At 40.3% G+C, this 14,831-nt stretch overlaps 1 protein-coding gene across 9 annotated transcripts in view; it reads right to left on the bottom strand.

Annotated features, from left to right (window-relative positions):
• Nsd3 (nuclear receptor binding SET domain protein 3) overlaps window positions 1–14,831 on the bottom strand; it is a 122,314-nt gene that overhangs the window by 51,445 nt on the left and 56,038 nt on the right. For all 9 annotated transcript variants that reach the window (XM_060381514.1, XM_060381512.1, XM_060381516.1 and 6 more), the window contains 3 exons: window positions 6,962–7,116; window positions 3,689–4,201; window positions 712–838 (listed from right to left, as the gene is read on the bottom strand). In XM_060381514.1, the coding sequence (XP_060237497.1) occupies window positions 712–838; window positions 3,689–4,201; window positions 6,962–7,116 (795 nt within the window). The remainder of the gene's footprint in view (window positions 1–711; window positions 839–3,688; window positions 4,202–6,961; window positions 7,117–14,831) is intronic.

The raw sequence follows: 14,831 nt of genomic DNA, 5'->3' as shown, positions 1-14,831 counted from the left end.
GCCCACCACTGCTGAAGGGTAAGCTGCTGTCCTACACTGAGAGAGAGAAAGCACTCAGACATGTTCATAATTCACAGCCCTGCCCCATCCCCACCTTTTTTTTTTTTTTTTTTTTTGTGCTAGGATGCTGCTGGTTTCTTTTGGCTGGGATTACATGCACATCGCCATACTCAGCATACAATTTACAGCTATACTCTTAATTATAGAACTGCGCTAATATTTAAATTCCTGTAGGGAAAAGAACTATGACTAAAGCTCTCTAGCTCTGATTCATTATTTCCTACTAAAGTAATTGCTTTTAAAAATCAAATGAGCTGGGGATGGTAGCCCACACCTATAATCACAGTAGTCTGGGAGGCAGAAGCAGATGGATCACTGTGAGTTCAAGGCTAGCCTGATCTATAAAAGGCGTCTACGACAGCCAACGCTACACCGGGAAACCCTGTCTCAAAGAAAAAAAAAATCAAAATTATGAATATTCTGCCTACATGTATGTTTGTGCACCATACCTGGTGCCCATGGAGGCCAGAAGAGGGCATCAGATCCCCTGGGACTAGAGTTACAGTTAGCACACAAAGCAACAATTCTCACTATGAAATAGTTACGAGTGTGTCATTATGACCGGCTTCCATTCACCACCATTTCCCTGTGACAATGAAAGTTTCTTAGGAACCTTTCAGGATGGATCTGGGAGCCCTCAGTCATACCCACCTGCAGAACCAGATGTCGTCTCAGGGGATGATGTGTTCTGAGTTGGCTTCTCACTTCTCTGACTTGGTGAAGAGATTATAAGCCTGTCTTGCCCCCTGACACTTATTTCTGTTTTGTTACCAATTCCCTTTAAAATGAGGCAGAATAAAAAACAAGTGATTAGCAGATACATAGTATCATGAGCTTATAAAGATGGTTTAACATGATCATAATTTGCTCAAATGTGTATTGTCAATTACGATTAGTCATTATCAGAAAAATTTTATTAAGTCATCAGGACAGATTTTTAATTATACAATGAGATCACTTGAAAGAAAAATAAAAACTGTTTGCCTTATGTCCAGGTGATAAATATCCTTAATAAATAAACCTGCATCCCCCCCCATTTTCTGTCAAATACAAATTAATTCCTAGACTAAATAAGTTCTTTCTTTACACCACTGTCATTTGGTAAAGTCATCTACTACAAAGGCAGAAAGGTCAATGTATCTTGAGATGAGATTACCTTTAGCTAAGAAAAATGCCATTTATACTTAGAAAAAGTAAGTAATGTGGAGCAGACAGACAGTAGGTACAGGTAATTTAGATCTTAATTTAGATATTTTTAATGTAATGAAATAAGAGTAATTTAAGAGTGTTATGTTTATTTTTTTCAAAAGACGATTTGTTTTTAAAGATTTATTTTCATTTTATGTGTATGAGTGTTCTTCCTGCATGTGAGTACCACACGCATGCCTAGTGCCTGCAGACTAGGATGTGGGCCATGGATCCTCTCTGTACTGGAGTTATAGTTGTGAGTCGCCACGTGGGCACTGGCAAGCAAACCCAGAACTGTGCAACAGCATCAAGTGTTCTTCAGGGCTGAGTCATCTCTCTAGCCCAAAAGATGACGTTTTATCTTGAGCTTCCTTTACTAGTATTAGGGTTTCGGGTGTACTTTTTCATACAGAAGCAAATAAAACTAGCGCTAAGAATAAAGGCAATTTGTATTCAAACAATATGCAAATGCTGCTATCAAAATAATCACACTGGCAGAGGCTGGTGGATCACTGTGAGTTCAAGGACAGCATGGTCTACAAAGCGAGTTTAGGATAGCCATGGCTACACAGAGAAACCCTGTCACAAAAAACTAAAACAACAACAAAAGCAACAAAATACATTAGGGCTGGGCAGATGGCTCAGTGGTAAAGAGCACTTGCTGATCTTCTGGGGGAGTGAGTTCTGGTCCCCACACCAATGTTGTGGAGCTCACAACTGCCCCAAGGGATCCGACACCCTCTTCTGGCCAAGGAAAGAAAATGGGAAAGAGGAAAGTAGGGAACACGAGAAAGGAGGGGAAAGGAGAAAGTAAAGGAAAAGGAAAATGGAACGAAGTAGAGACTGTAGTTTAAGCTTCTCCATGGAACTTAGTGCTACTGAGATTACTATAAACCTACAGGCAGAAAGAGATACTAGAGGACTCTCAACATTTCTAAGACAGTCTCTAAGAATGAAGCATCCCTATATATTTAATCAATTACTTTAATGTGTGTATGTCTATACTAATAGGGGGAAAAAAAGCACAGAACTCCTTAATAGACACACGCACAAGATGCAACTAAATCAAAACCCCAAACCCCAAATTACGGAGTGGGCTAGAAGGTGTGTACATATTCCAGTGTTATAAAGAAGTCTGACACCTTAAAGCCAAAGACTAACTGCCTTAAATGGAAAGGTCTTTAGTAGCCTATCTAGACTATTAACTACCCTTTCCACACCATAATTCATTACTGGCCCACCATAGTAATGAAAACTCAACAAGATATCCCAAGCTAACAGAAATCTAACAAAACTGCCGGCAGAACAATGCCAAGCTAAATGTGGCCTTTTCTCAGATAGCTTCAAGCTGGATTAAGAGAAGTCCTGAGCAAGGAATAGGTACAGTTGTTAGGAGTCCTGGCGGAGGCATGGCCAGCCATATTTATATTTTTTGAGACAAGGTCTTGCTATGTAGCTCAGGCTGGCCTTAATTCCTTGTGCCTCTTCCTTCAGAGTGTTGGGATGACAAGCATGTGCTACCAAGCCATGCCAGAGGAACACACTATTGATAAAAAATCACAATGTGTACATTCAAGAATATGCAAGAAATACTCATTAAACCTGCACGGTCCAACACAGTAGGCACATGTGGCTGACCTGCAGAGTGGTTAGTCTCCATTAAGATGTAAAATACGAGCTGGCAGATACAGCTCAGTTGGTACAAAGATTGTCGAATGAGTGTGAAGCACTGGGCTACATCCCTAACACTGCTGCATGCTGCATCTCTATAATCCCATTTGGGAGGTAGAGGCAAGGGAATCAGAACTACAAGGTCATACTCAACTACACAGTTTTAGGCTAGCCTGGACTATACAAAACCCGAGCGAGGTGGGTGGAGGAGGCTATACAGTCAATTCCAAAGACTTAGATGACCAAAAACAAAAACAAAAAAGTAAAAAACAGTTCACCAAACACTGTGCACTGACTACATATTGAAATAATGTTTAGGGACATTGAGTTAAATGAACTGTGTAGTTAAAATTAAAACAAAACAAAACAAAACAAAGAACTACTGCTGGTACAATCAAACAGATCAGCAGGCACAATTATTCGAGTAGTTTTTTTTTTTATAACAACGGTTAATTCAGATAAAAGAAAAATTTTAATAAAAATCATACTTTACAACAAAGGAAAACTAACTCTACAAATTAGAAACAGGCAAACTGCCCAGTTTTTTTTCCATGACTTTCAGGAGCTAAGATCAATTTTGGCTGCATTGCTCAAGATTAATCTACTACAGATGGAAATATTACAAGAGGGAAATGGGGAAGAACATAGCTTTTTACCCACAGTAAACGAGACTGGATGCTTCAAATGCAGTGGATCCAAGGGGTATTTAAATTACATTCTTAAGTGGTTTTTAGAGCCATTCCCCAAGCCCCTATAGAACAGGAGGTACCTTCGTTGAATAAACAAACTGATCAATAAACTTCCCATCTCCTGTCGCATTCTGGAGAGCAAACACTTGTTCAATTTTCACAACTGGAGACATATTGCACTTCTGCAAATCTAGGCTCCCCTTGTGCATTGTGATGGAAGCTGGTAAGGATTTCCTCGCGGCTGCTGTTTTCCAGGCTATTTTAACAGGAGGTGGCTCTTCCTCTTCCAAGCTGGTGTGCCGCCTCTGGCTCTGTCTTCGAAGGTCAGTACTTGGCTGTGAGGAGGCCACCTCCCCAGCACTGGTCTGTTCTGCCTGACTGTTCACAGATCTTGGTCTTCGGGGTTTCTTGACTTCAGTCTTGGAGGTAACGTTCTTCTTTGCTTGGGATGAAGCCTCTTCTGGCTGCTTATCGATATAGATGAAAGTGTACTGTTCTACTCTTTCTTCTCGGGTCATTTTCAATGCTTTCTCTGCATGAGCAATGCCAATATCCCATTGGGCACGTTCCCTCTGAGGCCGGGGTTTCCGAATCTTTATAAAAGATAGAGGCATTATGTGAAATGCTTTAGTCCAACAGGCACATTAAAATCAGCATGCGTTTTCCAAACACCCTGCAATTTTTTTCAAGCACACATAAATATTTTCAGATTCTCCAAACAAATAAATGCAATGTGCTGATCTCATGCTATTATAAACTAGTATTACTCTATTAAATGGCATGAGGGACTGTTCTTTTATTTATTACCTCCTTTATTGACTACTCTGTTGAGCAAACACCTCCAAAAAGGAGTTGTCATCCTGCATCATATTTGGGAGAGAAGAAAGACTACAGAAACAACTTGTTTTCAGGGGCCAATAACACTTAACATTAAATACTACTGCAGAGTTGCTGTTTCCTTCCATATGGAGTCAACTAAGTCAGATACTGTGCAGATCACAGCAAAGCTTGCTGCCAGCCTACATTTGGAGGTGTGGTCAGTCTCTGAAGAGGGCAAAAATCCAAGGAAACAACAAAACAAAGGAAAGAGTCTGTAGGGGGGGTGGAGGGATAGGTTATGGGGAGTGTTACACAAACCCTGAATGCCTTTCCACAGAGGTTGACTCTTTCTAAGGTTCAGGGTTGGCAGGGGGGTAAGAAAGCTTTGACATGTGAGATGACCAAAGAAGCTAACTGAAACTGAAGAGCAAAGCAACTCAGAGCTGTTTAGATAGGGGCCAGTGAAATGGCTCAGAAGAGGTACTTGCCTCCAAGCCTCCCTACCCATCCCTGAAACCCACGAGGCAGAAGAGAAACAATTCCCCCACACTGGAGAAACAAATCCCCCACATCCGCATACACATCATGGAAGGTGAGCTATACATACATACACAAAATAAAGATGATAGAGCTGGGCAGAATGGCACACACCCTTGATGCCAGGACTCAGGAGGCAGAGAAAGGCAGATCTGTGGGAGTTCAAGGCTAGCCTGAACTACAAAGCAAGTTCCAGGCCAGGCAGAGTTACATAGTGAGACCCAATCTCAAAAAAAAAAGGGTGATAATACATTTTTTTAAAAGAAGGTAGACTACGAGATGGTAGATATTGATGTCTAAATCTTTAAAATAAAGTCTGATAAAATTAATTAAAATCCTTTGTGTGGGGATGAAGAGATGGCTCAGCATTAACAGTATGTATTGAAGCCTTTATTACCATCACTTGGGAGGCAGAGGCAGAAGCAGAGGCAGGCAGATTTCTGTGAGTTTGAGGTCGGCCTGATAGTTTCAGGACAGCCAAGAATACAAAGGGAGACCCTGCACCCCTCCCCCCGAAAAAAGGAAAGAGCATATACTGCTCTTCCAGAAGACCAGAGTTTGCTTCTCAGCACCCAAAGCAGGCAGCTCACAACTATCACTCTGGCTCCAAATGCTTCTGGATTGTGGTTTGTTTTGTTCTGTTTTAAATAAATAAACAAATATAATAATTACAATTCCTTTTTATTATTATTCTTTTAATCCCCTGATAAAACTTAGTTGGTATTTTTGGGTAGTTAAGACTCACTATTCAGACCAGGCCAGACATGAACTCAGAGACTTGCCTGTTCCTGCCTCATCTATGCTGAGATTAATAACACATGACCTCACTCCTAGCCAATATATAGCAGGTGTAAAAATTAGAAATTCAGAATTCTAAGAACCTATATTAATTGCACAATATACTTGAAAAAAATTATCTTTATGAAGCCTAGCACTGGTTATAATAAATATGCCAGTAACATAAGATAAATAAAATATAACCATATCAAAACAATAAATAAAAATCCATAAAGTATATATAATTAAGAATCCATTTCACTTCAAATACATTTCCTGGATCTATAACTCTTGTGGTCTGAGATGAACCAGTAACTTAAGCCTTCTGCACTTTAGTTCCTGATCTGTAGAAAAGAAAATGTATACCTTATTTGGATTATCATGAAGATTTAGATAACATATTAATACTTTAAACGATACTATTTCATATAAGGTACTAGATAAACCTTTCTTTGATTTGGCTTTGGGTTTTGCATTCGTCTCACTGCTAGCCTAAACTGACTTAACTCTGGATTCTCCTATGTTAGCCTCCTAAATGCTGGCATTATGCATGCTGCAAACTCCAGGCTCATATCAAGTATTTAAAAATCTCTAATAAATATAACTGTTAATAGAATAAAGGAGACACAAATACAAAACAATTATTTACAATCCTTAGCGAAATAAGCATCACTAATATCTACTGGGTCGGTGAACATAAATTCACAATAGATTATAAAACTGGTCTTTGTTTTTTGAGACAGGATCCCGTGTATCCCAGGCTAGTGCTAAACTCTGTGCAGCAAAAGTTGAAGCTCTGATCTGCCTCTACTGGATGTGCAGCCATGCCCAGTTTACTGGGAACAAAGCCTAATCCAGAGCTTTATGTGCACTGGCAAGCACATACCAAATGACCTACAACTCAGTTCCCACAGTTTTTAATAGTACCATAATGTCACACGACACATACAACCATTTATTCACTATGTTTTTAGAGACAGGGCCTCTGACTGGCCTGGAACTTGCTATGTAGACCAGGCTGGCCTCAAACTTTGAAGTGATACTTCTGCTTCACTAATGAGAGATTGGACTGTAGGCACACACCACTATGGCCAGCTATACAATGGATCAGTGGACAGTGAGGACAGTTGAGCAGCAGACTGCTTGCCTCCATGGGGAAGTCCCTGGGTTCCATCTTGATTCTAACAAACAAAACAAACTATCAAGTATTAGCTCATTACCTTTTGCTTTTCAGAGTGATTGCTGGCTTGTTTGGCTGCCTCAGCTAATAACTCTTCATACTGTTCATGACCTTTGTACTCCCGTACCCGTTTCTCGTGGACCCACGCCCTCTCTGGCTGGTTGCTAAAAAACTGGACATGATATTCCCGGGCACCTGTAAGTAAAAATTTATATTCATTATGTTAGGACATAAAAATCCACATATACTTTGCCAAAGGGACCTTGAAATACAGTTTTCTGTATTTTTCCCATTAAAACTTGGACATTAATTTCAAACTGCCCAAAGATATATTACAACACTCAGTAAACTCACAACTAATGGCTACTATAAAATCATTCCAGATGATTAAAATTAGAGAAGCAAGTTTTAAGAGAAAAAAATGTGAAATTCTGCTAATTGCTCCACTTATTACTTTGATTACATAATTTATTTTTTACTTGTCTCCAAAATTTTCACAAGTTGGAATATAAACACGTTTCCTTCTACAACCTTACATGTTTCTTTGGGCTTTTAAGGGCCAAGTACTGATCAGATCACTTTTCCAGCTCTAAAAACATGTGATTGTTTTAGGGGTCCTGTGACCCCTATAGTAATGTCCTAACAATACCACCATAATTTCTCTTTACATTTCAGGTGCAAAAGCAACAACAGAAAAAAAAAATCTGGCATTATACAAACACTGCACAAAACTACACTCAGCTACAGGGGACTTCACTGTCATATACACTGGTGACTTAAAAAGAATAATGGTTTTATGCAATGTCCTTAATAAAGCAGCAAAAACTATCAATTTTCCTAAATTTTAGCCTTGAGTCTGTGTCTCTTTAATACTCTGCAATAAGAAAAGAATAGAAACAAGTGAGACACCTCTGCATCCAGGACAGTGAAGGCTGCCTGGAGAGAAGCACTAAGGATGGTCATCTGGTGGTGCGCTGGGAGAATCAGTTGCGAGAAAATGGGCCTCTCTGCAGCTGTTCAAATGTGAACAGGTGGTAAGGATCTCTCAGGAATGAGCTTCTATTCCAAGAAAAACATGATTTGTTATCAATGATACAGTTTGATCTTTCAAGTACTATTGAAATTCTGGAAAACCTGTCATTGTCTCTTTGAATCTACTTTATTCCCAATTTAAAAAAAAAATTTAAAAGACTATCTAGCCAGGGCTGGAGAGATGGCTCAGAGGTTAAGAACACCGGCTGCTCTTCTAAAGGTTCTGAGTTCAGCTCCCAGCACCACCATGTATAACGGGATCTGGTGTCCTCTGGAGAGCAGGCGTGTCTGTAGGCAGAACGCCATCTACATGATGAGTATCTTAAAAGGAAAGGCCTGTCTAGCCAGACGCAGTGGTGTGCACTTTGAGTTCCCGGATAGGGAGCAGGTGTGAGCAGGTCCTTCACTTTAAAGAACAGCTACAAAGGAGCGCCTAGCACACGAAAGACCTCACTTGAGCAGTGTTTTGAATGGCCAGTGCAGGCACACAAAATCACTGAGGTGAAAGACCCAAAGGACAATATAAAACTAGTTTTTTTGTTTTGTTTTGTTTTGAGACAGGGTCTAATGTACTCTTGACTGGCTTGGAACTCAATATGGACAAGGCTGGACTCAAACTCACAGATACTTGTCTCAGCTTCCCAAGAGCTGGGGTTAAAAGTGTTACCATCACACCTGACTGAACCAAGAGATTTCTTTTCTTTTCCTTCCTTTTTCTCTTTTTTTCTTTTGTTTTTTTTTTTTTTTTTTTTTTTTTTTTTTTTTTTTTTTTTTTTTTTGAGGCAGGGTTCCTCTGTGTAACCCTAGCTTTCCTGGACTTGCTTTGTAGACCAGGCTGGCCTCAAACTCACAGAGACCCACCTGCCTCTGTCTCCCTGAGTGCCAAGATCACAGGTGTGCACCACTGCACCCATGCTGAACCAACAGATTTTAATGTAACAAAGTACAAATGTTCACTGAAATAATTTCAAATTGTACACTGCAACGTACCTTTTACCTGTTCAGTTTTGGTGTAGCAAAGAAAAATATTTTCAATGATCTGAACAGACTGTTCAATCATTCTTCCCTTTTTCTATTATGCATATCTTCACAGTTTGCAACCAAAATAACAAAGCATAACAAACTAAATGTAGGATGAATATGAAAATTCAGTGCCATCATTCAAGCCAGACATTAAAAATCTGTAAATATTTTAAATCACTATCATTCTTCTATTAACTCGTGTGTACGCGCATGTACAGCTTTTGGGAGTTGGCTCTCTCTTTCCACTATGTTGGTTCTGTGTACTGACCAGGTTCCCAGGCCTGGCAGCAAGTGCTGAGCCATCTTACTGGCCCCTAACTACTACTTTTCAGATTTTATTTTGAAGTATGTTTACTTGTGTGTGTGGTGGCGATACGTGCCTGTGAGTGCAGGTGCCCTTGGAGGTCAAAGGACACAGATCCTCCTGGAGCTGGTCAGTTGTGAGCTGCCTGACGACGGGCCGGAAACTCAGGGCCTCCTAAGAATACCGTGTACTCTTAATTTCTAAGACATCTCTCCAGCACCCATTGATCTTTTTTAAAAAATAATTTTCCAGAACAACATAATTAATGATTACATAAAATAATTTAAGTGACTAAAAGTTAATTTCTAAATTAAATAGTATTAGATATAACCTACGAAAACTATGAAAGCTCTTCATTTGAGATTATGGGGCCTAGTTACTTAGCTCAGGCTGACTTCAAACTTGATGTCCTACCTTATTCTACTGAGTATTTCCTGGATTAAAGGTATATGCCACTATACCCTCTTGCAAATGTCTCTTGGAGTCCTTAGTTTATTAAAACGAAGAGAGGTCCTGGAACCAAATCATCAACTGCTTAAGATAATGCACTCTGAGCCCACCATTACAGAACAGGATGGACTAGTACAAAGTAAGGCTGGAGATGGCTCAGACAGAGGTCAAGAGCTCTGGCTGCTCTTCCAGAGTATACTCCTGGCACCCAGGAAGGGAGGTTCAGAACCACATGTAACTCCAGGGAAACTGATGCCCTCTGCTGGTTTTCTCTCTTTCTCTTTTTCTCTCCCTCCTTCCATCTCTCTTAAACAGACACAAACACACACACACACAAAGTGAAAAATAAATATTAAAAAAACATGCAAACTGAAAGAAGGATTTAAAACTAGTATGACAACATGACACTATTACGACATCTAGAAAGATACTAAGTGATCTTGTACTTTGCATTTAGAAAAGGGCTTTCACTTTTTAAAAACAAAAGTAGCTCCTTTACCAAAGATAATTTTTAAAATACTATCTTTCAGAAAAAGCATCAGATCAATAAAAAAATGTGGGAACTGTAGTGAAGAGGTGGCTCTGTGGTTAAGAGCAGTGGCTGCTCTTCCAGAGGACCCAGGTTGGAATCCCAGCATCAACTGGCAGTTCACAACCACACGTAACTCCAGTTTCAGGGTATCCAATGCCTTCTCTGGCCTTGTGGGCAATGTACTCACACAGTGAACATATATACACTCAAGCAAAACACTCATATACATAAACTAAATCTAAAATAAATATTTAATTACTGTAAAGGATCTAGAGAGATGGCTCAGTGGTTAAGAGCACTTGTGGCTCTTGCAGAGGACCTGGGTTCTCAACACCCAAATGATGGCTGGAGACCATGCAATCTCCAGTTCCAGGGCATCCTATGATTGCTGATCTCTGCAGGAACCAGTCATGCATATGGTACATATGCAGGCAAAACACTACTACACATAATAAATCTCAAAAAAGTTTTTAATTAAAGACTATTATATAAAAAAAAACTTTGTGTGTGTGTGTGTGTGTGTAAAGATGATAGATACACCTGTAATACTAGCTACTCTGGAAGCAGAGGCAGAAAGGTTAAGAATCTGAGGTCAGCTTTGTAAGTTTAGTGCGACTCGGTCTCAAGAGAAAGAATAAGGGGCTAGAGAAATGACCCTGCAGTTAAGAGCATTTGCTGTTCTTGCAGGGGACCTGGATTCAGATCCCAACACCACAGCTCACAATTATAACAAGCTCCAGGGGATCTGACAACCATCTTTGGACTTGTCGAGCGCCAGCCACACATGTGGTGCATATTATACACACATGCAGGCGAACACATAAACACATAAACGAATCATTTTTTTAAAACACAATTTAAAAAAGACTAGGGGTGTGGCTCATTGTTAGAGCACTTATAGAGTGGCCTGGGTTCAATCCTCAGTTCTTTCCACCCACAAGTCTAAAAGGCAAAAGAAAAACAAAATAAAATAAATCCTTAAGACATGGAGACTGAAGAAGCAAATGTGTACATCTCTGAATAGTTGACTAAATTTTCTAGGCTTTCTGTCAAAAGTTATATTTGTAGAAGAACTGTTTTTACATACGAGAAATAATGCAGGAGATAGATGGCTCAGTGGTGGACAGCATTTACTGCTCTTCCAAGAGGACCCGAGTCTGTCCCCAGCACCCATGTCAGGCAGCTCCAGGGGGGAATCTCACGCCTCTAGCCTTGGTGGCCACCTGTACTGAAGTGCACATACCATACCCCAAATTTTAAAATGTTTTTTAAAGGTTTTTAAGAAACCTTTTGTGAATGGTGGCATGAGAGGATGGCTGCCAGGAAAGTCTTGGGCACACTTCAGGAGTACAAGGTGGTGGGGCGCTGTTTGTCCACCCCAAAGTGCCACACGCCATGACTGAATGTACATCACTGCACCTGGCCATGCGGCGACCTCACCCGGCATCGGGCGTCGCTAAAGAAGATGAGGGCGTCACGGGGGAGGGAGTGTCCTGTGGGCAGGTGTTTGAGAAGTCACCACCATGCGTGAACAACCTGAATGCCTGGCTGTGCTGCACTGACCCGCTAGCAAGCCGTTCCAAGATTAATCAAATTCCTGTTGCCCCACCGTGTTGTCGTGCCACACAAGCCACGCGTCACCACCACCAAGACCCAAAACCTTCTTCTAGACACAGAGACCCACCAAATAAAACTCCAAAGTTAATAAAATAAAATAAAATAAAATAAAATAAAATAAAATAAAATAAAATAAAAATCCTTTTTTAAAGTAGGGGCTGTAAAGATGGCGATTCAGTTAAGAGCGTTGCCCTGTTTTCAGCACTCACATAGAGACTCAACCAACTCCAAGGATGCAATATTCTTTTCGGCGCCCCAGGCACACAGATGGTGTACATACATACACGCAAGCGAAACACCCATACATATAACATTTCTAAGTAAAATAATGCGGAGATAAAACTCTAACAATACTGCCGTGGTAAAAGTAAACAGGCTGGTGGGTGACACATGCTTTCTTCCTAACACCGAGGAAGCAGGGACAGACAAGTCTCTGTGAGCTGCGGGCTAGCTTGGTCTACATAACAAATTCCAGGCCAGCCAGGGCTATATAATGAGACCCTGTCACAAAGAAAGGAAGAAGGGAAGGGGACAGAGGGGAGGGGAGGGAGGAAAGTGCGCATGAGGTCTGAGGCTGAGAGAAGAGAAGATGGCTCAGCAGATAAGCACATTTCTGCTAAAACATGAGGATGTGAGTCATCTCCTCAGCACCCAGTGAGCAGTCCAGGCATGACCTCATGCGCCTGTGAACCTGTGCAGCAGCAAATTGAGACAGGAGGACTCGGGGGAGAGGGAGAGCTTTCTGGTCATCAGATAAGCTACAACTTCAGTGAGAGACCCTGACTCAAAGGAAATAGTGTAGACAGTGATAGAGTAAGAAGCCAACAATCTCTTCCAACTTGGTGCATTCACACAGGTAAATACCTACATACATACATACAGAGTCAAAGTATGTGTTACACGGTATAGGACTCAGAAGGCATGAGGACCAAAAGTTGCAGGCCAGCCTAGGCAATATAATGAGACATTTCAAAAAACAAAAACAACTCCCTTTCAGGAAAACACCTCATAACAAAAACCTTCACTTAAATGTCTGTTAATTACAAATATACAGTGAGAAAAATAACCTCAAATTTTTTAAAATTTGTTTTTATTTTAAGATATGGTGTGAGGGTTTTTTGTCTGCATGTATGTCTATGCACCACTTCTTAGTACTCAAGGAGGCCTACAGAGAACATCAGATTCCCAGGAACAGGAGTTAATGATGCCATGTGGGTGCTGGGAAGTAAACCAGGGTCCTCTGGAAGAGCAATCAGTGCTACTAACTGCTCCTAACTTCTCCAGCCCACCTCAGATTTTAATAGTATTTACTCAGATGGAGGATGAGATTATGGACACCTTTTGGGTTCTGTCATTTATACTCAGTTTTGCTCTTCCCAATAACACACAATATTTTTAAAGTAAAAGAAGCATTTAATTTCAAGTTACAACGAGAACTAAACAATGAAATACAATTTAAAATAGAAATGTGGTCTAAACATCTTTTAACACATACTTGTAAAGAGTTCTTATTATTAATGGTGTGAGGATTGTTAACCACATTGTCCAAGGCAATAATCTGACTAAAAACAGAAAACAACCACCACGATGTATGATCAAGATATACTGTACAAAATGGCTTAGCTGTGAAGCAGCACGGAGTGTTTCACAGGAACCACGTGCCCAACAGAATCTGAGTCTTGGTTGAAACCTGAGAAAACTGTTTCATTTAAAACTGTACTGTATGCTGTAACAGGATAGTATTTGGCAAGAGAAAGTGATAAAGTACATGTTAAAACATGGATGGACTTCTAAACCATGCTAAGAGAAAGAAGCCACTAGACTGGTAAAGCTATAGAGGCAGAAAGGTACTGACAGCTCAGCCTCGGGGTGTATGAGGATTCCAACTGATGTCTGTTGGGCATAAAATTTCTTGGGGGGGGGGGAAGAAATGGTAAAATCCATAAATTAGATTGTGGTGATAGTAGCACAACTCTGAATGGACTTTTAAAAATCACTAAATTCGAGCTGGAGAGATGGCTCAGCAGTTAAAGAGCATTTTCTGCTCTTCCTGAGGTCCTGAGTCCAATACCCAGAATCACATGGTGGCTCACAACTATCTATACTGGGATCTGATGCCCTCTTCTGGCATACAAGTGTACATGCAGATAGAACACTCTTGTACATAAAAAAGTAAATAAATCTTAAAAAAAATATATCACTAAATTTTGGCATTTAAATAAAATGATAAATTTGAGCTAGGCTTAGCAGTACACACACCTTTACTATCAGCAGGCAGAGGCAGGAAGTTCTAAACCAGCCTGGTCTATACAGGGAGTTCTAGGCCAGACAGAACTCCACAGTGAGATCCTGCCTTAAGTAACAAACAAATACATGATTAAATTTTATACTATATGAATATTTCAGTAAAGCTATTAGGTTTTAAAACATTAAGAAAGATTAAGATTAAAAAAATTTATGCTTTTAATCAAAACATGAATGATTTTTAAATTCTAGATTCTCAAATTACTAAGAGTAATATAAACAAATTTTCTAGCACTAAAGTAAAACATTTCGTAGATGAATTTGTCTGACTAGCAGAGGAATTAATGAATTAAATGTGTAAACCCCTGGGGTTGCAGAGATGACTGAGTAGTGAAGAATGCACCTGCTTTCATAGCAGACCCAAGTTCAGTTCCCAACGCTCCTCAGGGAGCTCACAACTTGCCTCTAACTTCAGCTCCAGGGGACATGAGCCTCCAAGGGCACCTGTAGGCATGCGCACGTACCCCAACACACACATACAAGAATTTAAAAATTCAATAAACCTTTAAAGAAAAATGTAAAAACTCCTTAATCTCAAAAGGTTGCTGGTGGCATACACTGTGTGAAGCTGTGTCTCTGCATATTAAATTGCTGACGACTAAACTGGCAGACGGCTTACCAGCCAGAGAGCTAAGTACCAGCTGGATA

Source organism: Meriones unguiculatus, chromosome 4, assembly GCF_030254825.1.
Source record: "Meriones unguiculatus strain TT.TT164.6M chromosome 4, Bangor_MerUng_6.1, whole genome shotgun sequence".
NCBI lineage: Eukaryota > Metazoa > Chordata > Mammalia > Rodentia > Muridae > Meriones > Meriones unguiculatus.
This window is presented reverse-complemented; position numbering and strand designations above follow the sequence as displayed.